The sequence below is a fragment of the Lepisosteus platostomus genome, chromosome 9 (assembly GCF_059453375.1).
Source record: "Lepisosteus platostomus isolate fLepPlt1 chromosome 9, fLepPlt1.hap1, whole genome shotgun sequence".
Taxonomy (NCBI): Eukaryota; Metazoa; Chordata; class Actinopteri; order Semionotiformes; family Lepisosteidae; genus Lepisosteus; species Lepisosteus platostomus.
The window spans coordinates 22,081,100-22,104,515 of NC_142619.1; the positions used below are offsets into that span (position 1 = coordinate 22,081,100).

Below are 23,416 nucleotides of genomic sequence, written 5' to 3' on the forward strand. Positions count from 1 at the left end.
GTTTTATTCCTCTATAGTTTTTACACTCCATTGGGTCTCCTTTCTCCTTGTAGATGGTAACCATACTGCTTTTTGTCCATTCTTCTGGAATTCTCTCTTCCTTTGCAATATTGTTTAGCAATCTCGTCAGCCACTGAATCCCCTCTTCATCGAGGTTCTTAAATACATATTCTTAATTATCTGAAGCAATATAGAGATCCTTACATTTTTATAACAGCACATTTACACATCATCTGAGTGACATTATACTATTAGCCTTCATTGTTAATTAACATATAAATTCTTCTTGGTCAGTAATGTATTACTTTATATAGTTTAAAGTATGAGAGAATAATACAAACACCTTACATAACCACCCATTTAATGCTAGTATAACAATTCTCATTGGTTAAATATGATTTCTCAAAGTTAATAGTTGTTGCTGTAATTATGCTCTGGTAAATTATTTTAAAAAATCTACTTTTTGGTAAACTGAGCAACAGATTATCAGATTTTCTCTATATCTACTACAGGGCGGCAGAACTTTGTATGATTAAAAATATGATTGCATCATTAAAAATAATAACCTGAGTATAAAGTAACATTAACCAAGAACACAATAATTGTAATGAAATATTTTAACTTATTGGATGCAATGTGTATAATTTGGAGTCCTTGCCTTTATAACAGCTATCTAGCAAACAGTATGAAATGCATTTTAAATGAATTCACATATAGTGATTAAAAATCACTATAGTATTCACACATAGTGTGAATACAGGGAGGAGGTCAATCTCCTTACAACGTGGTGTGAAGACAACAACCTCACCCTCAATGTCAGCAAAACCAAGGAGCTGATCGTTGATTTCAGGAAACTGCAAAACGGACATGCCCCTATCCACATCAATAGGACTGAAGTGGAAAGGGTCAGTAACTTCAAACTCCTTGGCGTCCATATCACCGAGGACCTCACATGGTCTCTCAACGCCACTTGTCTGATCAAGAAAGCGCAACAGCACCTGTACTTCATAAGACGGTTGAAGAAGGCTAAGATATCTCCCCAGATCCTCTCTAAATTTTACAGATGCACTACAGAAAGCACACTGACAGGTTGCATCACAGTGTGGTATGGCAACTTCAGTATTGCTGACCGCAAAGCCCTACAGCGGGTGGTGAAAACTGCCCAGTCCATCACTGGGGTTGCTCTCCCATCCATCCAGGACATTTATGACAGACGGTGCTTGAGGAAAGATCTAAGCATCATCAAAGACCCCACACACCCCAGCTACAGACTGTTTGACCCTCTACCATCTAGAAAATGGTACCGGAGCATTCGGGCCCGGACTACCAGACTCAGAGACAGTTTTCACCCCTGCACTATCAAACTATTAAACTCTCAGCCTCTCTCACCTACGATCTGAACCTCACAGTGCCTTCTCTCTTACCAAAACTCAAACATACATTGAAATCTACCTCTACCTCACATCTCAAGAAACTCACTCCCCATAATTTTCTATCCTTTATTTCATTCTGTTGATGTATGATTTCGCACATCTGATGTTTTGCACATTACCTGTTGTCTCTGTCTTTCTTTTCTTATACAATTGTATTGTTGTTTTTTTTGTACTTCTTATCGTATGAGAGCTAGCTAAATAGCATTTCGTTGACAATAAACTTGAACTTAAATCCTTTTTGTGTTGTATAAAAAAGGATGAGCAGGTTGGCATTTGTGTTTTCTTGCCGATTTTGGGAAGGCTGTACCATGAAGGTGGAACCCTAACACTAACCCACTGAAATTCCAGAGTATTCTGGCCAATAGGAAGGGACATTTTTAAATGACAATGTTGATACGATACATAAAAATCATCAAATACTTATTCTTAAACTTATTTAAGAGTACACAGACTTTGCAGTGCCTTATCTACCATAATCCTAATGTTCCCTTGTAAAGACAAACATTCTTTGATAACATGAATGACTGCAGGTACAGAACTACAGAACACAAATTCACTACCTAAATAATATAAATATGGATCCTAATTAAAAAAAAAGATCTTTGATCTGTATTACTTTTAATGTTTAATTAAAAATTGACAATTAGTTTACCACTTCAACGATGCATTTGCTTTTACACCAACTTAAGCAATCACTTTTCAACTAAGATCTTGGTTACTTTGTTACCCACTAGCCCTTGAGCCAAATAAAACACAAGCAGCCTGATATCAAAATGTAATGGGCTTAAAACGTTTCTTTAATGGTTCAGACAAATCCCTTGGTTTTTAAAGTGTAAGAAGGGAAATGTAATACTAATTAAGATTAATCTCCTCTCCCTGAGACAAATCATGAGAGCATAAACAACGTTTGTACAAGTTCATAAACTCTATTTAGCTTACAAAAGGAAGCTATTGCAGCACTATTTCATATTATTTCAGGGCAGAATCACAGCAAGTTACACAAGATATAAGATTAATGACCTTCCCATTAAAAAAAAAATCTTTTAAAATTGAAATTGAACTCTTGATATTCAGAGCATAAAAATTAAAATAACATTTTTTTTTCAAATGCTACTCCAGATGGATTTTATAACTCATATTTTACATTCGTTAAACAAGAAGGAAAGTTAAATGCTTTTTAATACACAGTGCTGATGAGGGAGACCTCAAATCACGCAGTATGATAATCCATGGACTTACATGGTTTTAAGAATTTAAAGGAGTATTAATATTCTATGCAGCATGAGTTTCTTCCTAGGTTAAATTGGTAAACAATTTACCAAGTGATGTGAACAGAGAATAATTGCAATGCTTTGCCCATGTAGGTGCTACACTTCACTGTTGGTATCCTGAAATAAAATGCTTTAGAATCCTTATAGACGAGAAAGCACTATTCAGTTAATATTCACTAACTCATAATTATTAAATATAAATGAATTTTAACTAAAGTTAAAATAATATAAATAAATCCACATATTTCTGATGTTTTTTTTTACCATTACACATAAGTATCCTAGAAGATGTCACAGTGTCAATATTGATACTTTAAAGGTTAAATATAAAAAATAAAACTAATGTAACAACATGCATTGGGCTGTGTCATCATATTACAGGGCATGTTCTGCTTTGGAGGATAAAATGAGAAAGAGTTCACGTTAAAAGCACTGAGCTCAAACATTTTACGTTCACTTTTTGAACCTTACCATGATAACAGTTTTTGATGAGTTCTCAGAGTATCGGAGACTTTGATACACCATCATCCCAAGCAAACAGTAGAAGGATATGGTGGCAAGATTTCTGACATCCAGTAAGGACTCAACTAGTGGAATAGTACCCATTGTCCAATCACAACATAACTCGGATGGGTTCAGGAGTAGCCAAGCATTAACTGGCAAGAGGTAGTTAAAAGTCAGCTGCCTTGTAGGTGTTTGGCTAACAGCGGCAGGGTTATCAAATCTAAAAAAGAGAAAAAAGTGCACCATTAAAAGAAATATACCTTATAATAGAAAGTTACTACAATTAAACATAGAGGTAGTATATTTTGTCACTTAGATGTTTTATGGTTAGGTGGCACTCACAAACAAATCAAATTCATAATTATTGCACTTATAATTGCAATCCACCACCACTAAACGATAGCACCCACCTGGGTTACACCCATCAGTCTTTATGCGGAGACACTGGGGTTAACAGCTCTACTCATTCAAAAATTACCCTGGAATCATTAATGGCAAAGTAGTCAGAATACTGTATGTAAAGACTCTGATTAATGGCACCACTAAAGAGCCAAGTGTCACATACTGGGGCATTGGTTTAAAAATCCCGGACCAGGGGGGAAGTGTCACCTACTGAGTCCTATCCAGGTGCTATCCAGAACCAGTCTAACTACATTTCTGAGATCTGACAAGATCAGGTTACAAGGTAGTAAAGCTGCTGCCAATTACTTGTCCTTTTCATCATTTATCTTCATGTCTCAATTGCTTGGGCCGCAGTCTAAAGTTCAACTTAAAATTCTAAAGATATAAACGAATACACTTTCTAATTTGCCTTGTCTGTTGTATGAAGAACAACATGAATTCACAGATATAACTTCCACCATGAGATCTTTATGCTTTACAAGACATTGTCTGCAGGATATTTGGAAAGGGATTAATTTGTTATGCACAAAACAATGTATTGCACAACACAGCAGAATACAAGATCATGAAGAGAACGGGTCTGCATTAATGGAACCAGAAAAAAACCTGTTAGACTGATTTTGTCATTGAAACCCTTAAAGCAAAACAAAATAACAAACATCACAGATTTATATTTTAGTATACACAGTTTGGAAAATAAACAAACACTTAAATCTGGACATTTTATGAAATATGGAACATGAGGGTATACAGGAATCTACATATTGCCACTTGATCATACATGACTAGCGAACACTCAACATAAAATCTGAATGACGTTTTTCTTGAAGTGACACTGGTGTTTGTTTATACAGGATTGTGAAACCACAATACTAGCTAAACCTTCTAACCTTGCGAGAGCAATTAGGACATATCAGACAGGAATTAGAATACTATTCAATATCTAACAATAGGTGGAGATCTCTTCTCAGATGATCCCATTTCAACAGAATACAGTTTACACAGATTAAATGTATCTCTATTTTTAACTGTAAATATTAAATGTGTAAACTGGTAAACAAATTTAGAGTTTGCACTGAGTTTGTCTGGAGTTCTGTATTTAATTTCTAGCAAAATTTCATGACCGTGAACTGGTGTTAAAAGAGATGTGTAGAAAAAATTACTTATTTTTTCAGAGGTATTCATTAATGTTTCAAATTTTGTGTCTGCTCTTAACACATTTACATAATTCCAACAAAATAACCAACAGAATGAGTTTTCAACTCTGATCCTGTAGAGTTGAGTTTTTCAGCAGCAGCATCTGTGAATTGTCTCAAATAAATTAACTAGAAAGATTAGGAATTTGAATACTGTTTTGGCACGGTACAACCAATATGTCAGTAAATGAAAAAAATGGTGAAACACTTGTGTGCGTCTAAAACATTGACAAAGGTTTTATTCTAATTCAAACCAAATATCACAATACGTAGTGGAAAACCTCTTCTAATTCAATAACATCTGCACACTGTGTAATATTTTATCTACAGCGGTGTGAAAAAGTAAGTACACCCCATGAAAAAGTTTGTCTTTTTTACATTTTTGGACAAAAGGATATTTGATCGCCATTTCAACAATTCTGATAATATCAGTGATAGATAAAGGTAAACTAATTAAAAAATCACATTTTGCACTCATTTGTACTATTTAAACTGACAGAAATGCAATTTCCTTGTGTGGAAAAAGTTAGTACACCCCTACCTTTATCATTGCATCAAATGCCTAAAATTAGAATCAGATACACCAAAACAGGTGCAAAAGATTAGAACATCACTAGAGAGTAACTTGGAGGGCGCTAGCTTACATAAACATCAGAAACCTGTGGTCTGGTTTGGTCTTAGCAATTGAGGTGTGTTGCTACATCATGCCAAAATCCAAAGAGCTCTCTGCAGCCCTCAGAAGAAAGACTGTTGATGCCTATGAGTCTGGGAAGGGTTTTAAAGCTATAATAAAGATAATTTGTAGCCAATCACTCCACTGTCCAAAAGATCATCTACAAATGGATACAATTTCAAACCACTGGCAATCTATCCAGGCCCGGTTGTCCCACCAAATTCAACACATGCACTGACCGAAAGTAGCTGCAGGAAGTCTCCAAGAACCCCAGGATAACATCAAGGGATTTACAAGCAAGTCTTGCCTCAGTCATTGTCAAAGTGAACTATCCGAAAGAAACTGCACAACTTTGCCCTACATGCGAGGTAAGGAAGGAAGAAGCCTCTGCTCTCAAAAAAGAATGTAGATGCACGACTGAAGTTTGCCAGACAACATCTAGGTAAAGATCAGGACTATTGGAACAATGTGCTCTGGACGGACGAGACAAAGGTAGAGCTGTCTGGCCACAATGCCAGACGTCATGTTTGGTAAAAACCAAAAACTGCCTTTGACCAAAAGAAGCTCATACCAACTGTAAAGTATGGTGGTGGACACAATTATGGTCTAAGGCTGCTTTTCTGCCTCAGAGCCTGGCCAGCTTGCAATCATATAGTCAACCATGAATTTCACATTGTAACCAAGAGTACTTGAGGAAAATGTGAGGCCATCTGTCAAAAAGCTGAAGCTGAACCGTAAGTGGACCTTGCAACAAGACAATGACCCAAAACACTCAAGCAAATCCACAAAAGAATGGCTCAAAAAGAGTAAACGGAAGGTTATGGAATGGCCTAGTCAAAGCCCAGATCTTAACCCCATAGAAATGCTGTGGGCAGTACATGCAAGAAAGCCCTCAAACATCATACAGTTGAAGGTGTTATGTTAGGAGGAGCGGGCAAAAATGTATCCAAGTCAATATAGGAGACTGATAGACAATTACAAGAAAGGCCTACAAGAAGTGATTTCTGCCATAGGGGCCAACACTAGCTATTGAAGCTAGGGTGTGTACTTATTTTTTCCACAGCAGACAATTGCATTTTTTAACTTTTTTGTTAAATAAATGATTGCAAAGAATAATTTTCATTGATATTTGTTAATTTAGATCACCTTTATCAATATTGTTGAAATTAAGATAAAAGATCCATAAACGCAAATATGTGGAAAAACACACACCTTTTCATGTGGTGTACTTACTTTTTCACAGCACTGTATTTACTACTTCTGGTGATTATGCAGCTCTTTTAAAAGCAGACTTCTAGAAACAAGTAATACTCTATCTGAATAATTCAGCTGTTTAGCTATGTATGTTTAGTGAATTTATAATTTTGTGATATTAACATTATTCTTACCTGGTAAACACAGGCAGCTGAGATTGGATAACCTGCACCCTTATAATTACCAATAATAAAGTGCTGATAATGAGAACAATAAGCTTTAATAATGTTTGCAGAATAGAATATGGAAGACCATCTTTTCCTCGCAGAACCTGAAGCAACGTGTCAACCAACATAGGCAAAGTAAACTGAAAAAAAGAAAAAAAAATATTACTACAAAAATACCACACATTTTCGTCTGGCTACCTATATTTACACAAACACACAGAAGAATGCAGTGTTAATAAATCACATGCTCTGCATCTGATAACCTAAATATAATATATGTAAAAAATAAATATACAGTGCCTTGCGAAAGTATTCGGCCCCCTTGAACTTTTCAACCTTTTGCCACATTTCAGGCTTCAAACATAAAGATATAAATTTTTTATTTTATGTGAAGAATCACCAACAAGTGGGACACAATTGTGAAGTGGAACGAAATCTATTGGATTTTTGAAACTTTTTTAACTAATAAAAAAATGAAAAGTGGGGCGTGCAAAATTATTCGGCCCCTTTACTTTCAGTGCAGCAAACTCACTCCAGAAGTTCAGCGAGGATCTCTGAATGATCCAATGTTGTCCTAAATGACTGATGGTGATAAATAGAATCCACCTGTGTGTAATCAAGTCTCTGTATAAATGCACCTGCTCTGTGATAGTCTCAAGGTTCTGTTGAAAGCGCAGAGAGCATCATGAAGACCAAGGAACACACCAGGCAGGTCCGTAATACTGTTGTGGAGAAGTTTAAAGCCGGATTTGGATACAAAACGATTTCCCAAGCTTCAAACATCCCAAGGAGCACTGTGCAAGCGATCATCTTGAAATGGAAGGAGTATCAGACCACTGTAAATCTACCAAGACCTGGCCGTCCCTCTAAACTTTCAGCTCAGAAAAGGAGAAGACTGATCAGAGATGCAGCCAAGAGGCCCATGATCACTCTGGATGAACTGCAGAGAACTACAGCTGAGGTGGGAGAGTCTGTCCATAGGACAACAATCAGTCTTACACTGCACAAATCTGGCCTTTATGGAAGAGTGGCAAGAAGAAAGCCATTTCTCAAAGATATCCATAAAAAGTCTCGTCTAAAGTTTGCCACAAGCCACCTGGGAGACACCCCAAACATGTGGAAGAAGGTGCTCTGGTCAGATGAAACCAAAATCGAACTTTTTGGCCACAATGCAAAACGATATGTTTGGCGTAAAAGCAACACAGCTCATCACCCTCAACACACCATCCCCACTGTCAAACATGGTGGTGGCAGCATCATGGTTTGGGCCTGCTTTTCTTCAGCAGGGACAGGGAAGATGGTTAAAATTGAGGGGAAGATGGATGCAGCCAAATACAGGACCATTCTGGATGAAAACCTGTTGGAGTCTGCAAAAGACCTGAAACTGGGACGGAGATTTATCTTCCAACAAGACAATGATCCCAAACATACAGCAAAATCTACAAAGGAATGGTTCACAAATAAACGTATCCAGGTGTTTGAATGGCCAAGTCAAAGTCCAGACCTGAATCCAATCGAGAATCTGTGGAAAGAGCTGAAAACTGCTGTTCACAAACGCTCTCCATCCAACCTCACTGAGCTCGAGCTGTTTTGCAAGGAAGAATGGGCAAGAATTTCAGTCTCTCGATGTGCAAAACTGATAGAGACATACCCCAAGCGACTTGCAGCTGTAATCGCAGCAAAAGGTGGCTCTACAAAGTATTAACGCAAGGGGGCCGAATAATTTTGCACGCCCCACTTTTCATTTTTTTATTAGTTAAAAAAGTTTCAAAAATCCAATAGATTTCGTTCCACTTCACAATTGTGTCCCACTTGTTGGTGATTCTTCACATAAAATAAAAAATTTATATCTTTATGTTTGAAGCCTGAAATGTGGCAAAAGGTTGAAAAGTTCAAGGGGGCCGAATACTTTCGCAAGGCACTGTAAATATTATGTCTTTATATAGCTATTATATAGCATATTAATAAAAGTTTGATTAAAAGTTAGAATGTGTTCCTTCGTGTTTGATGTCAAATCCATTCTCAATAAATGCAGATTCCACCTTTATTAAGACTTCTCAACTTCCACAACATAACGGAAATTTTTACATTTGATCAATTTTTGCTCAAAATCAAATATTGCAGCCATGTGACCTATATGATATGTTTACTCTCACATCACTTCACAAAGGCCTTTAACAAACTTGTCAAATTTGAGGAATTTTCATCTAGGATTTGGAATTTCAGATGGATTTAAAAATAACAATAGGGAAAAATATCTAAAGTCTTAATTTTTTAGTTTGACCTCTGTACTTAATTTATGATAATTCGAAAATATTTTTTTCACATAAGTAAACCTTTAATGTAACACCTTTCTTTTTATTTTGATATACATTATTTTTACAGTTAATAACAAGCTGATGACGCAAGAAATGTTAAACCTTCTTTAATGTCTGAAACGTAGTGAATGCTAATAGCTACTTCTAATCAATTAAGTAGTAACCCTAGAGTTTAGTGGTTCACTGGGTGAGAAATCTGAAACCCCACTCCTATGTAGAAGGAGCTAAGGTGCTAATGCAAGGGCAATGATAGGAGAGAGGGATACAAAATAATGCACACGCTGAAAGCAGTGTCCCATACCTATTTTCCCTCTTAGACAGGTATAGGTATATATTAGACCTTGCTCTAAAACTTCTATTATATGAACTTCAAATGTCCCAACAGTGTACAGGGTCTCTTACGATGTTCCATAAAATACAAAAAGACAAAAGGAAAAAAAAAGTTTTGAAATATCTTCAAAGATATGATTTATAGAAATGTCAGGATGTCCTTACCCCTTGAGCAACAAATACTTCATAGACACAGCAGACTCCAATGACAGTTATTCCCTGCTCCTTGCATAATGTTGCAACTGCAACTAACAACACTGTCAGTGCAATAGGAGTCCAGACTGCAAAACAATATTAAAAAAACTTTCAAAAAAGCTTGACATACTTGTTATCTGCAATAAGAGGTCTGTTGCAAAATTCTAACACCTCTTTACTGTAATTCATTTGTTTCATACATATCCAACATTTGACTTTTGACCCAGGACAAACATGACATTGGCAAAATGAAATGAACTAAAATTGCTTGGAGGTATTCATCTGTACTTAAAACTTCTGTGTCAGGGAAAATGTAAACTCCTGTGTACAGATGTTTTTTTTCCTCTGGGAAAGAACAGGCCCTAATACAACATTCTTTATATGATTTGGAAATATGATCAATTAAACAAAATATAGGCGGATTTTAATGTACAAGTTTCATGAACTCAACACACAAAGTTGAAAAAGAATATGTTATAAACTATACACCAAACATATGAACAAATTCAAACTCTAGGTGAAACTACAATAAAGACTTTTTAATTGCAGCGGTCATGATAGATCTGATGAAAGTGGTGCTATAGTGAACTGCACACCCATTACCTAAAACAGCAATCTTAGAAACGTGTTGCCTAATGTCTTTGCTTCCAGAGATTGTCTACATATTTCTGAAGAATGTCATTCAAGGAGAGATGAGTGAGGACTTCACAGCACTCTTTGAAACAGCAACTATGACCATTCATTGACAGATTTTATCTGTAGGACAGAAGTTGCTTCACTTTTCAGATCAAAGAAAACTTTAAGCATGCTGGTTTATTAATTCAATGTACTTTAGCAAGCAGCTGTTTCCTTATGACTATGCTAAATTGATTGGGCCTCTGCAGCAGCTACGGCACTGTTGAAAGAGCAGACTCAGCACTACAAAACATCTACCTTGAGCCAGTTACAAAGGACAGGATATCATGGATATCATGTAAAATCATGGATACATCCAGGGTAGCTGATTGCAAAAATGCCAACAATTTAAAAACAGTTGTGTTGTACTATAGAGTCAACGTAAGATCAGTATAACACGGCATTTAGGAACAATCAGAGCTGACTTCAACTAGGACAATGTTGCTGACCTGATTTTATAAGAAAAGAAAATCAAGAAAGAAGCCAGATATCAAAGAATGTGCAAGACAAAATAAAAATGACCTCTGGAAAGAGACTGGGATGGATTTTGCATGGATGATGTTAAACAACAGAAACTTAAGAATAAAGTTGAATGGAAGAATCCTCATCATGGATAGTCAGAAAATTTGCTGGTCTTTCAACTCCACAGTTATTATCGACATGTACGGTGTCTTGCAAATGTATTCAAACCTTTGACCATTTTTTGTATATTGTTTTTTTAAAGCTTGCAATCAGGACACTTTAAAGTAGCACTTTCATGCTACACATATGACCTACTCTGCACATTCAAAGCCAAAAACAAAAAAGTAGTATATAAATAATATGCAAGAAAAATGGAAAAATGTCATGATTACATAAGTATCCAAACCCTTCGATGCGAGAAACCCAAATTAGTTTAGGTGCACATAATTGACTTAAAGAGGCATACAATTAGTTGATTGGCTTCAGTGTGATTCATAATTTTAACAATACTGAGCACCTGCCTCTTTGGTCCCTCCGTCAGGTGGTGAATTTCAAGAAAGAATTCAACCATGAAGACCAAGGTGTTTCCAACGAAAGTCAGAGATAAAGCTCTACAGTTGTAACGTACAGATCAGGAAAAAAAGTACAATGTACACTTTGAAGTAGGCTAGAACATTCACAAGTGGAACATGGAACTACACTAGCTATAGACAGCCTAGATATGCAAAGGAACAGTCTGTGGAGTCTTCTTCAGGTGTGGCTTCTTCGGGTGTGTTTTTCTTCTCTTTCCAGCATGGAATAAACCTTTACTTGTTCCTTTGCAGCCTACGCATACTGATGCGGCTACCTACTTGAACTTCCACAGCCTAGATATGACTGTTCCTCCTAACTGAACAACCAGGCAAGCTGGGACATTGTTTACTCAAGCACAATTTCACACATTTGAGCCAAGGCAAAGTCAATGTTTTCCACACAGTTACATCCCCAACCATTCACTCCACAAAGCTGGTCTGTAAGGCTGTGTGGAAAACTCATCTCAGAACTAGTGCTGGGCGATAATTCGATAACGATAATTATCGGGATATAATTTTCCTCTATATCATTTTAACAAAAGTTCGATAAATGTTTGATATATATGTTTATGCTTTGCACATGTGCGCATCTGCGCGAGTGCGCGTGCGTTTTGAAGACCAGGTAGCTAACATGGTGTTGTTTACCCACACGGTGGTGGCTGAGTGGAGAAATGAGCGACACTGAAGCAAATGTAGTGCTGCCAACGACCAGCTCGAAGGACGATGACATCGTCAACAGAAAAGGTCATTCAACTTCGGTAATTTGGAGATATTTTGGCTTTTTACGATCAGACATAAAACAGAGCACTTTAAACTTTGCAGTCTGTCTGAGCCATCTTCTATGTGTGTTTTATCACACTGTAGTATTTAATTTTTCTATTAAGATATTTATTTTGTCAATTTTACTCATGCATATTTTGACATAAAAAAGACTTGAATACTCTCTACCTCAGATTTGTTTAATGTTTCTGCTGTTTGGCAAGTGTTTGTTGTGTTCTTAAAATAAAGAGTTGTTTAATTTACCAATTAACTGTCTGGTTTCTTCAACTTTCACTCAGGAGAAAAAATCTGCCTTTAAACTTGAAAGAAATAATGATTTGACATTTATCGTGATAATTATTGATATTGACTGTTATGAAAATTTTTAGCGTGATAATGTTTTTGGCCATATCGCCCAGCCCTACTCAGAACCCACATTGACTTTGCAACAAAGCATTTAAGTGATGTTGCAAAAATGGTTTTGTGGCCAGCATAGCACAGCACTCAGTCAACAACATCCATACTTTTTTTTCTAGGTTTTTTCCCCAACACCACACTTTTTTAGTTTTTAGAAGATAACTATTATTTCCAATTTTGATATTTTCTCAAAAATTCTCTTAAGATTATTTTTTGTCTCCGGACCCAGTCAAGTAAGCCTTTAAAGGGCCCCATACATGTTTAAATTAATTAATTTTCCTCTCCAAGCTATGAGATATCTTCTTATATTTAAGCTTGATAAATATAATATAGTATAAATCACGAAGGATATATATCCTATATATATTTAAACATATATAGTATACATGTTTAAATTCTTTTACAGAAGTAATTTATTGTATATTACTCTAAATGGATAACTAGCATTATTCCAGACTGTATCCCAATTTATTGTATCTGACCCCACAGAGATATTGGCTACCCAATGGGAGGCACAGCTGCTGATCACTAAGTCTCAGAAGATTTAGGCAGTAGACTTTTAAACTTTACAATATTGAGGACATAATGGGGACAAATGTTAGACGCAGTACTTCTTAGAAGGATATAAGCTTATCACTAATTAAATCACCTAACTTGGCAACACCTGGTTGAATCCATATTGAGCAGTTAATTTCTTTAAAATGTATAATTAATTTTGGCAATCTAAATAATGCTTTTATACTAAAAATATATTTTAACTCAATGAAGCATCAACAGACATGTCTAATACAGCCCTAATATATTTTAAATGATGAGCCAACAGGTGTATGAATAAGAACCCTTGGACACACATTGCTGGAGTACAGGCTTTCCAAAGGAATTCCAAACTGTTCAATTGTTTACTAATCTTATCATCCATACTTTAGAGCATGGCTGTTGACAGCATTATGTTAAAGACTCCCATCAGCAGGGACTAGACTTACTCTGTCTTCTGTAAAATCATTTCAAAATTTGTAGAGCTTCTGAAAATGAGATTCCTAACATACATATACTACTGGATAATCCATTAAGTCAAATTGTGGTATTATAATTTAGGGCAGAACCATTTTATTCTAATAATAAAATATTTAAAAAAACGATTAGATAAAATCACTCAGGAGTTCTACGTTGTGGTTTTCTTTTTGTCTGAGGAAACAGGCCTTTTTGCTAGAAAACATTATATTGCTCAAAAAAGGTTTAATAAAAACAGTGCTCTCTTACGTTTAGATTGCATGTGGGGAAAATGTCTCAACATTAAAAAGTAACATCTGGAAAATTTCAAACATTGCTGTGTCCTTGTAAAACTGACATGTAGTCACAATTATTAAAATGACAGTACTGAGCAATACATTGAGGTCCTTATGCTAAAACAGGAATTAAGAACCTCAGTAAAATTAAAACATATGGATGAAAAAGTACTTATGTAACCTCCCCTAAATCATAGTATTGTTTTTACAGATCTCTCTGCAAATAAATCAATGGTTATTCTCAAATAAATTAATTTGTAATGCATAATAAACACAAGCACTGACTTTGCCTTTGCAAGTTGATATCTTGGTCCTAACGTATGGATGAGGAGTTACTGAAATATTTTCAAACCTAAATGCATATAATCCAATGTTGAAAGTGGATACATATTTTATGCTGTTTCTGAATATTTTCCACAGCATCAGTTCAAACATTATTTTTAGCAATACACTATAACATTACACATTATATTTTCTAGCCCACTTAACTGTAATTGTAAATGGTGTGTAGACTATTTAGAAGTTAGTTCACTATTTGGTGCCCCAGAGTAGATGAACTTTTCCTCTCTCCAACAAGCATAACACTTACCAAACACACTATAATAACCTTACTCTGAAATTAATTCGTTGACTCTTGCTTAATAACAATAGCGCTGTCACCTAATGGCACTTCCAAGTGTTTTTTTTTTCTTTTTAAATCGCATATTCCTTTGATTTATTGAGCAACCTTGTCTTAATGTGCACGTAAATCTGCTGTGGCACTATTTTCCCCTAAGGGTGTTACAGGGATCCCCGAGGTTTTACTGATTAATATGGGTCAAAAGGCATCATGTCAGAATTTAGACTCTTTTTAAGACAAGTTCAACAACTCCAGACAAAATATCCTTTGCATCTGACAGTTTTCTTGCTCAATAAGTATCATATTTATTGCTCAATATAATGTACAATAAAAACTTTGGGGAGGGGTCCCAAATGTCTCTAACTTTTTAACCACCTACTTTTCTGAATTATTATTTTTAATTTGTTGACACATCTAGACAGTCCAAAGTTCCAATGCTAGCATCTTGCCAAACATCAACTATTGTTAAAGCAAGAAGACAAATTAGAGACTTTAATATTTAGTGATTTTGGTACAAAGATGAGACATCTTGAGAAAGTGATCAAACAACTACAGTACTACAACAATATTGAACAATACTGTTTAATTGGTATGTTACAAATATTACTCAATTGATAATCAGAATCAGAATTGACAAAGCTTATATACAAGTTTCAGTTTTCTGGCTTTGACATTACATGTAAAGGAAAAAATAAGGACTATTAATATATGTGCTCTAATAGTTATTAAAATGTTCTCCCACCTATGAAAGCTTTAAAAATAAACTAAGCAAAGTAGGGTCTCAACATTCTCTCTAAAGAATTCTGGTACATGCAAAAGTATTCACCCCAATGATGTCACCAATAATTACTAAAAAAAGAAGCGGTGCTATTGAGCTGATAACATTTCTTAAGGGAGCATTTGTTTTGACTTTAGAACTCCTGTTATCAATAGGAAGATGTACAGTATGAGTGTATCCAGCAAAATTGGAAAGTTAAAAAAAGGAAACAAATTATCAGTCACCTCTGAAAGTCCCATTAAGAGATTAAGAGCCTGGAGAAACAGCCTGTCATACCTCGGATATCAAATTAAATTCAAACTTAAATATTAAAACACTATATTACAAATACCAGGAAAAAGATTGTGGGAATCTGGAACACATTATACCAGTCATATTGTCAAAGCTGGTTTCTTTCTACTGACTTTGCTCAGGAGACAACTGAATAAGATCTTTGGATGAATTAACTACTACCTAACAAAAAAAGTGGATGGGCCAATCAGCCTCTCAGCTGTAACCTTTCTTAAAATCTTAAACTTTGTCATACTTAGTAACAAATAAGAAGCATTTATTGGATACAAGCCTTTTCATTAAATGAGATTACTTACAATTTAGAATAACTCTGACAGACGCTATACTCCAGTGGATTAAGTATTACAACATGAAATCGGATTTTGTAGTAAACTTACCAATTGAATTGTCTGAACCTTTGGATTTGGTGTAGGACAAAAATGCAGCTAGCAAGAATATAGATGACAAAAGTTCAGCTCTCCCAACCACCCCGGTAACCTTTAATAAAACAAATATAAAGATTCAACAAATTACACATTTTCCCTAAACATTTCTATCTTAACTTTATAGTAAAATTAAAATATCTTTTAAAACAAAAACATTCTATTGCTAACATCCAATATTGTGTGTCAGGGTAAACTTACTACACAATTGTACATTCTGTTCACCACCCAGGTCAATTCAGTGTCACTTTTTCAGCCCTTGGAAAAGAAAACTGGAACTGAAGGTTACGTTTAGCCACAAATACTAAATTTACTGCCTTTGAATGGGGGGTAGGAACAGCTGGAGACCTATGTGAAAGATGTCAAAACAAATTAGTAGCAGACTAAAGTGACTGGGAAGTTTAGAAGTCTATCTTAGAACATTAGAGGTGCAGTTATTCACAACTGACCCTTTCATCACCTAGAACTGAACAATCAAAAATGCCACATCTGAGTTCCACCTTTCCATAGGGTTGAGTCCCTGCAAAATAGGTCCAAAGTGTAGTGACTTTACCCTGTCAGTTAATTTAAGCACTAGAGAGACCAGAGCTTGGTTTTAGCTTTGAGTGAAGATTTCCTTATAGGACCTGCCAGTAATAGCTTGTATCTGTGATGTATTTATGTGATTTAGAGAAATAGTTTTCCTCACTTAGCATTTGTTTTAGAGAGAAAGCTGAAGGGTCTGCTTAAACAACTATCATGTGGTTAATTTGCATTATGGCTCATCCATTTTTGAGGCAATGAATGAAGTTAGCTCTAGAACGGACATGCTGGATCTATAAACAATCTGCACAGAATAGTCTGTGTTTGTATTTTGTGTTCAATTTCTATTTATTACAAAAATGTGTTCAAACTTGTTGCCTGTTCTTTACTCTGAAACCATGCTGTGCCAGGAAAGAAGAAAGGACCACACTTACCTTTTCCTGATTATAGAGGGAAGTGATAAATGCTTTAATCAAACTGCTTGCTACACAAGCAGGAGTTTAGACGTAGTTTCTCACTTTAATTCTACTTACTGTATGTGTCAATGAATGCACACTCCCCAAGTTATTACAATATATATTGCTCAAAAAAGAAAATCTAAACTTACATATAATCAGGTTGGTCCGCATCTAGCTCCTACAACTCCCTGTGAACCCTTGAGGCTGTCTGAACTTACACATTACACAGGTCTGATGTTACTTCAAGCAATGCCAGAGGCATGTCACAAAATCACATACTGTACCTCTTAGACCATTAACATCAACCTCCTTTCCCATACTGATGCAACTCATGCCTGGTCTTCTCCTACTTTCTCACTTTTAAGTAACATTTTAGCTATCACAGCAGATCATAAGTAATGATCCCATGAAGCTTTTTGAGATTAAGAGATTTTCATTTTTACAATTAAAGAGTAAACATTTTTTTCTTCCCCACATACCATCATTAACAATTTACTTTGAATAGTACAAGTAATTAATATTCATAAGACAACTAAAATCCAGATTTTGCATGATAAAATTTTGGTAAAACTGAATCACATTAACACTTGATTTTTTTATTTTCATAAATATATTTTCAAGTGTGCCGTCCTTCCTCTAAATGTGTCATCCTTCCAGTTGTGATGAAATTAAAACCTTTTGAATATTCTTGTTTTACCTTCCGTCAGGTATTTAATGGCGCAATTAACTATATATCTAGATAACTAAAATCCACTGGCTTTTTTCTGAAAGTATCAATATAATAACCCCAATATTTTGTTTTAAAGGTTAAGTTAATTTAGTTTTAAAAAGTATCCAAAAGAAATGAAAAACATAATATTGTAAATATACTCATGAGTTAGTAGTAGTATCACAATTATGTTTTTGTGCATTTACTTCTCACTACTAATGCATCATTAAATGTCATTAAGGTTTTGATTTTACTTTTACTTTGATTTTACACACAGGACAGGGACTAAAATTAAATTTAACAGATAAAATCTACAGATAATTCTTTGAAGTAATGCCCATGATTTGTCTACAACACTCATACACAACTGAAAACCTCCGATTCATCTTGTTAATTTTTTAACATCAGTTGTAGTGTTAGTCATGCAAGGAAAAATATTCATATGTTCAAACAAACCTACTCATGAGTCTGTTCAAACAAAAAAAATGGGTTAATCACAAATTATAGTTGCCAAATATGAATGACAATGAGGACTTTCCCGATGAACTACTCTACCTTGTCAAAGCCATTTGCCTCTAGGTATCCACTCTAGAACAAAAGACTATGATTTGAAGTGTTTCGTGGTACAACAAAAACTGTTCCCACAGCTATGACAGCTGAGCAAACCAACAAATACCTGAATGAACATTTGTCTTTTGCAAACAATTTGCACAACCCCAACAATTTCAACACAATGTACAATAATTTATTTCATGGTACAACTACAAAGCAAATAAGCAAAACCGAATGTTAACGAATGGGCCTAGTGCCAGAATGAATGCAAATGCTACAGGGCAAGATACTAGAATTATACAGCCCTCCTGCTACTACAAACATCCACTTCTGTAAAATTCTAAGGGTGTTCCAAAATATTTCACCATAGCCATACTAATGAAAATAATAACATCCAAATCACATGGGAAAAATGGTAAATCATATGCTGTACAGTATTGTTTATTGAAAGCTATTCTATTTTTTTACCATGTTCAAGTCTTGCTTCAAAACTACTTCAAAGTCAGGATAAAAGCAAAAGGCCTTTCAGTCTAACACAGAAGTACATTTTAGTCATAAAAGGGTACTACAAAATGAAACTGTAACTTAGTCAGGTCTGATCCTACATTACGGGAATGAAATGCCGTTATCACACATACAGAAAACATTATTTTTGTGGGCAAAGGCGTGAAAACATAATTGCCTTGCATAAAAGAGAAAAAAAATCCCAGAGAAAATGATCAAACTTGCAAGAAAGCACGACTGCCCTCCTGTGGCAAGACACTACCATGTCTACAATTACTAAGGATTAAACATGATTTGTAATGTTCATAAAACTATAATTAATTGACAGTGTTTACTGAACTCTCACTCTAGTAAGTGGTAGCTGAGTTCTGATGAACTAAATTTAGAATACTTCTTTCCTCATAAGCTTAATAGAAGCCTGCAGAACTACAAAAATGGATCAGAAAGCTTTTCCACCATTACTTGTCTCTCATATAATTTGCAAATTAGAAAAGGACTTTCAGGAAAAAGCAACAGATTATTACATTATAACAGAAATTTAACATTAAGTGTATACACAATGTAGGTTAGCAAAAATGAATAAAATAAAAACTTACAGCTTCTGTGTGAATTGGATGAACGGCAAAAAGCAAGGCCGCTACCAGGCTCGATTTCTTATCCAAAAAGAGCCGACAGACCCGAAGGAAAATAATACAGACAACAGCGTGGAGCAGCAGATTCAGGAGATGATAAGACATTGCACTGAGTTCACTAAACATGTAGTTCAGTCTGAAGGTAAGGACTGTCAGTGGCCGATATGACTTGTGGCTTCTTTCCTGTAAAGAAAAATGTTATTGAGAACATGACCACAGTATTATATTGAGCACCTCAATATAACAATACATAATTTCACCAGCTTTAAGAGCCCTCTGTCCTGAAGGTTATTTTGTGAACACTTAACTTATACACAATAAAACACAAAACAAAGAATTACAAAAAATAATTTAGTTGATTAAACCCATTAGATTTCCAAGCTTTCTTTAGAATTAAAATACTCCACATCTCATTCTGAAGCACGTTAGGGAAACAAAATATTGACTTTCTGCCACCATCAACATTTTTAGTTGTTCAATAGAAAAGTCCAATGGTTTTATCTCCTGTAAATGTTCTATAAAAAGGTGTTCAAAATTCTTATGAACAATCGTTAGACAAGAATTTTTTTTTTTAATTCTAGCTGAAAAAAAACCAGAATTATCGATGCTTAATATATCACAAACACAAGAAACAGAGAAATGTAATGCAGCCAATTCATAGATGGGGATTATTAGGTTACACCCCTACTCTTTTCAAGAAATGCTCTTTTTAATGACCACAGAGAGTCAGGACCTCGGTTTTACGTCTCATCCAGATATACAGATTATCTCATCCGAAAGACGGACCATTTTTACAGTATAGTGTCCCCATCACTATACTGGGGCATTAGGACCCACATGGACTGCAGGGTGAGCGCCTCCTGCTGGCCCCACTAACACCTCTTCTAGGAGCAACCTTAGTTTTTCCCAGGAGGTCTCCCATCCAGGTACTGACCAGGCTCACACCTGCTTAGCTTTAGTGGGTTGCCAGTTGTGAGTTGCGGGGTGATATGGCTGCTAGCTGCTGGCTATTTTAGAGCTGGAATAATTCTGAAGAACTTTTGACATAGAAAATCCACTTTGATATTGATCACATTCATTTCTTTTGTTATTTAGTATTAGTTGTACAGTGATTTCTTGCAAATCTACTTACATTTTTAAACCTCCTTGTTTGCTAGCATACATGGCCTAGTAATGAATTCATGTTATTGAAAAAATCAATATCCTTAGCTGCACAAACAGTTTGTGCTTTAATGCCTTCAATTGAACTCAAAAACAGAGCAGTAAGCTAACAGCTCAATTGCCCATTCAAAATGTTATTGACAGTTCACGTTTCAAGATGACAAAGAAGAACAGTGCATCTCTACTCTAATTGTTTTCCCTCATTACAAACATGCAGTTTTAACACATTGCTAGTTTTAACATTCAATGTTGAACTTGAATAGAGGGATACTAACATACTTAATGCAACCGATTCTTTACATGATGGAATTAATTTTTGTAATTTGGTTTTCGGAGGCTTTTACCGACAAGTCTGTGTGCAAACATTTACAGTCCTTATAAATCATTCATTATTAGGGGTTGGGTAATTTCAGATCTCTTTTAAATCACTCAGCTGTAAAATTAGGCTACCCCACAACTAATTAGGCACTTGCTGTTAACATAAACCTTGTAATTTCTAAAGGGTTTATGATACTTTAAAAAAAATAAGATTTAACCGGTCTGAACAGACTTAGGCATGAAGGAAAGGGTTAAGAGCATATTGTGGGCAGAGAAATTGCCAACAGAAGTTGTCAGATAAGATTTGCGGAGCTGAAATTGTGCTGGACTTAAAAATAATGTTCAAGGACTAGTGGGGAGTGGATATCTGGAGTTGTAAATAAGCAGTCTTTGTCCTGTGATATCTTTGCTGAATGCCTTATTGCACAAATATGTTAACTACTCCAGTGGAATGGTATCACTCCTCAGGAAATGCTTTTGTGTACCTGCTTGACTATATAAATGGGAAAGCCCCAGCTTGAACTTTTAATTGACTACTGCTCCTGTGGCTGGTCAATTCCTGTATGCATACATAATCAACCCACTGTGCCTTTCTCACAAATGAACCTAACTGAGTGTGGATTTTCTAGAGGCATAGTCTAAAAAATGTATTTTTACTCAATTATGCATTGTCGTATATAATATGAAATTCTGAGATATGCTTCTTGAACATGTTAAGAGTTTATGTACTGTTTTTGCACACCTAAAATCACTCAAACTCTTAGCGTTATCTCCTAAAAACCAACTTAAATAAATGGTGGCTGCATGCAATGTACAAAAAGCAAGCTTATGCATTTGCATGTGCAAAGCAATGAGCTTACAATAAGAGAAACAGGCTTTACAGTTTCAGTCATGCAACAAAAGTGTCATGGCTCAGTGATGACTGATTGTATGCATCAACACCTTTGGGTTCAGCACAAGACATCACAAAAGACACATGAGCTCAACTCTTAATTTCTCTCATTTTAATTTAGTGCCAAAAGAATGTAGCTTAAAACCCATCAAGACTGTATATGGCAAAACTGGACATCAAAGAAATCTCTTTGTTTCCTGACTCCCAGAAAACATGTGGCTAGGTACCAAAACCCCAAGCTTGTTCAATATCTGATTTGGATTAGAGAAAAAAAAGATTTTGCAAGATGCACTAAATAGAAATTAATTCAAACCCATTCACACGCAAAAAGAAAATACTAGGCTGAGACACCTTTAATCAAAGTACTAACCTAAAACAGTTTTGTTTACGAAACAACCATTACAGAGCCAGAATTAATCAATTGTGGACATCTTCATCAGTTTTGTAATGAGTTCATTTCAATTTTTTATTGGTTTTGGACTGCTTTGATCATTTTAGAATTGTTTTATCTGGGTAAGTCATTCCAGTACTTAAGACTATATGAAATGCCTCTCTGTAGTATAGGTAGTAAAGCTGTTTACAAGCATTTGTCTATTTTTACCTTCTGTGATATTTTAATAAGACTGGTCCCTAAGACATAGAAAAACACATATTAACCTCATGTTTACCTGGAGTTACAACCATGGTAAGATAACACATATTAATACAATCAAAGTGGTTTGTACTTTATTCTTCTATTCCTACTGAAACACACAAATTGAATGTTTTTCTTTGAAAAACTGACAGATAAGCTTACATGATAGGGGTTTCAGTAAATGCACTGCATATGTAACAAGGTCTTTAACTGCAGCCCCCAAACACATGCAATAAACTGAAACCTCAACGAGCCAATATATGAGTATGCAAATCTGCAATATAGCATTTTTATGGTTAGGATAAAATAATTTTATCTTAATGTCACAAATCACACCCATATAACCATATAAGCATACACTCTACTTCAATTTGAACTCTCTTTAAGTAATCTTAAGACCTTCCATGTTTTACTATATAAATAATGAATCTGCTAAAAGCTGACATGCACATCGACATGGACCCGCATTAAAAGAAGAGCAAACTGTAACTGAATTAAGTACACAAATTAAGTACAGTGATATTTTCTTACAGCAAAGAAAGGGACTATTCCATGAAAAATGTGATATGATGAAAAAACAGTTTTCTGTTGACTGAAAATACTGTACATGTATAGTAGTTGGGTTGTTTTATGGGTTGGTTTTCATCATCAAAACAAAAGGCATGCTAATGGAAACTCAAATGGAGACGTGGCTAAGTGCTGCATTTACAATCTGCATTTAACTTGGACACGCAGGTACCCCAGCTTGTAATTTGTGTTAGCCTGCAGTGTGAAATAACCAGATTGCCAGAACGCACATGTAGGAAGCTTTGTGCTCTTCATTTAATCCCTTCTGAGGGTTGATTTCATGAGGACAATTCACAATTTGAAGAGTGCGGGTAGGGGGGACAGGTTAAAAAACATTTTAAAAAATGCATTTTAGAATTTAAATTAACATAGCCTAACATATCCTTTTTAGGAATGAAAAGTGAGAGTCTGTTGGTTTGCACATTAAACAAAAAGGTCATAAT

General features: G+C 35.3%; 1 protein-coding gene across 4 annotated transcripts in view; it reads right to left on the reverse strand.

The window, feature by feature from the left end:
- Window positions 1–23,416, reverse strand: part of tmtc3 (transmembrane O-mannosyltransferase targeting cadherins 3) — a 58,673-nt gene that overhangs the window by 32,793 nt on the left and 2,464 nt on the right. For all 4 annotated transcript variants that reach the window (XM_088647193.1, XM_088647194.1, XM_088647196.1 and 1 more), the window contains 5 exons: window positions 19,366–19,584; window positions 15,980–16,079; window positions 9,714–9,829; window positions 6,868–7,040; window positions 3,176–3,428 (listed from right to left, as the gene is read on the reverse strand). In XM_088647193.1, the coding sequence (XP_088503319.1) occupies window positions 3,176–3,428; window positions 6,868–7,040; window positions 9,714–9,829; window positions 15,980–16,079; window positions 19,366–19,584 (861 nt within the window). The remainder of the gene's footprint in view (window positions 1–3,175; window positions 3,429–6,867; window positions 7,041–9,713; window positions 9,830–15,979; window positions 16,080–19,365; window positions 19,585–23,416) is intronic.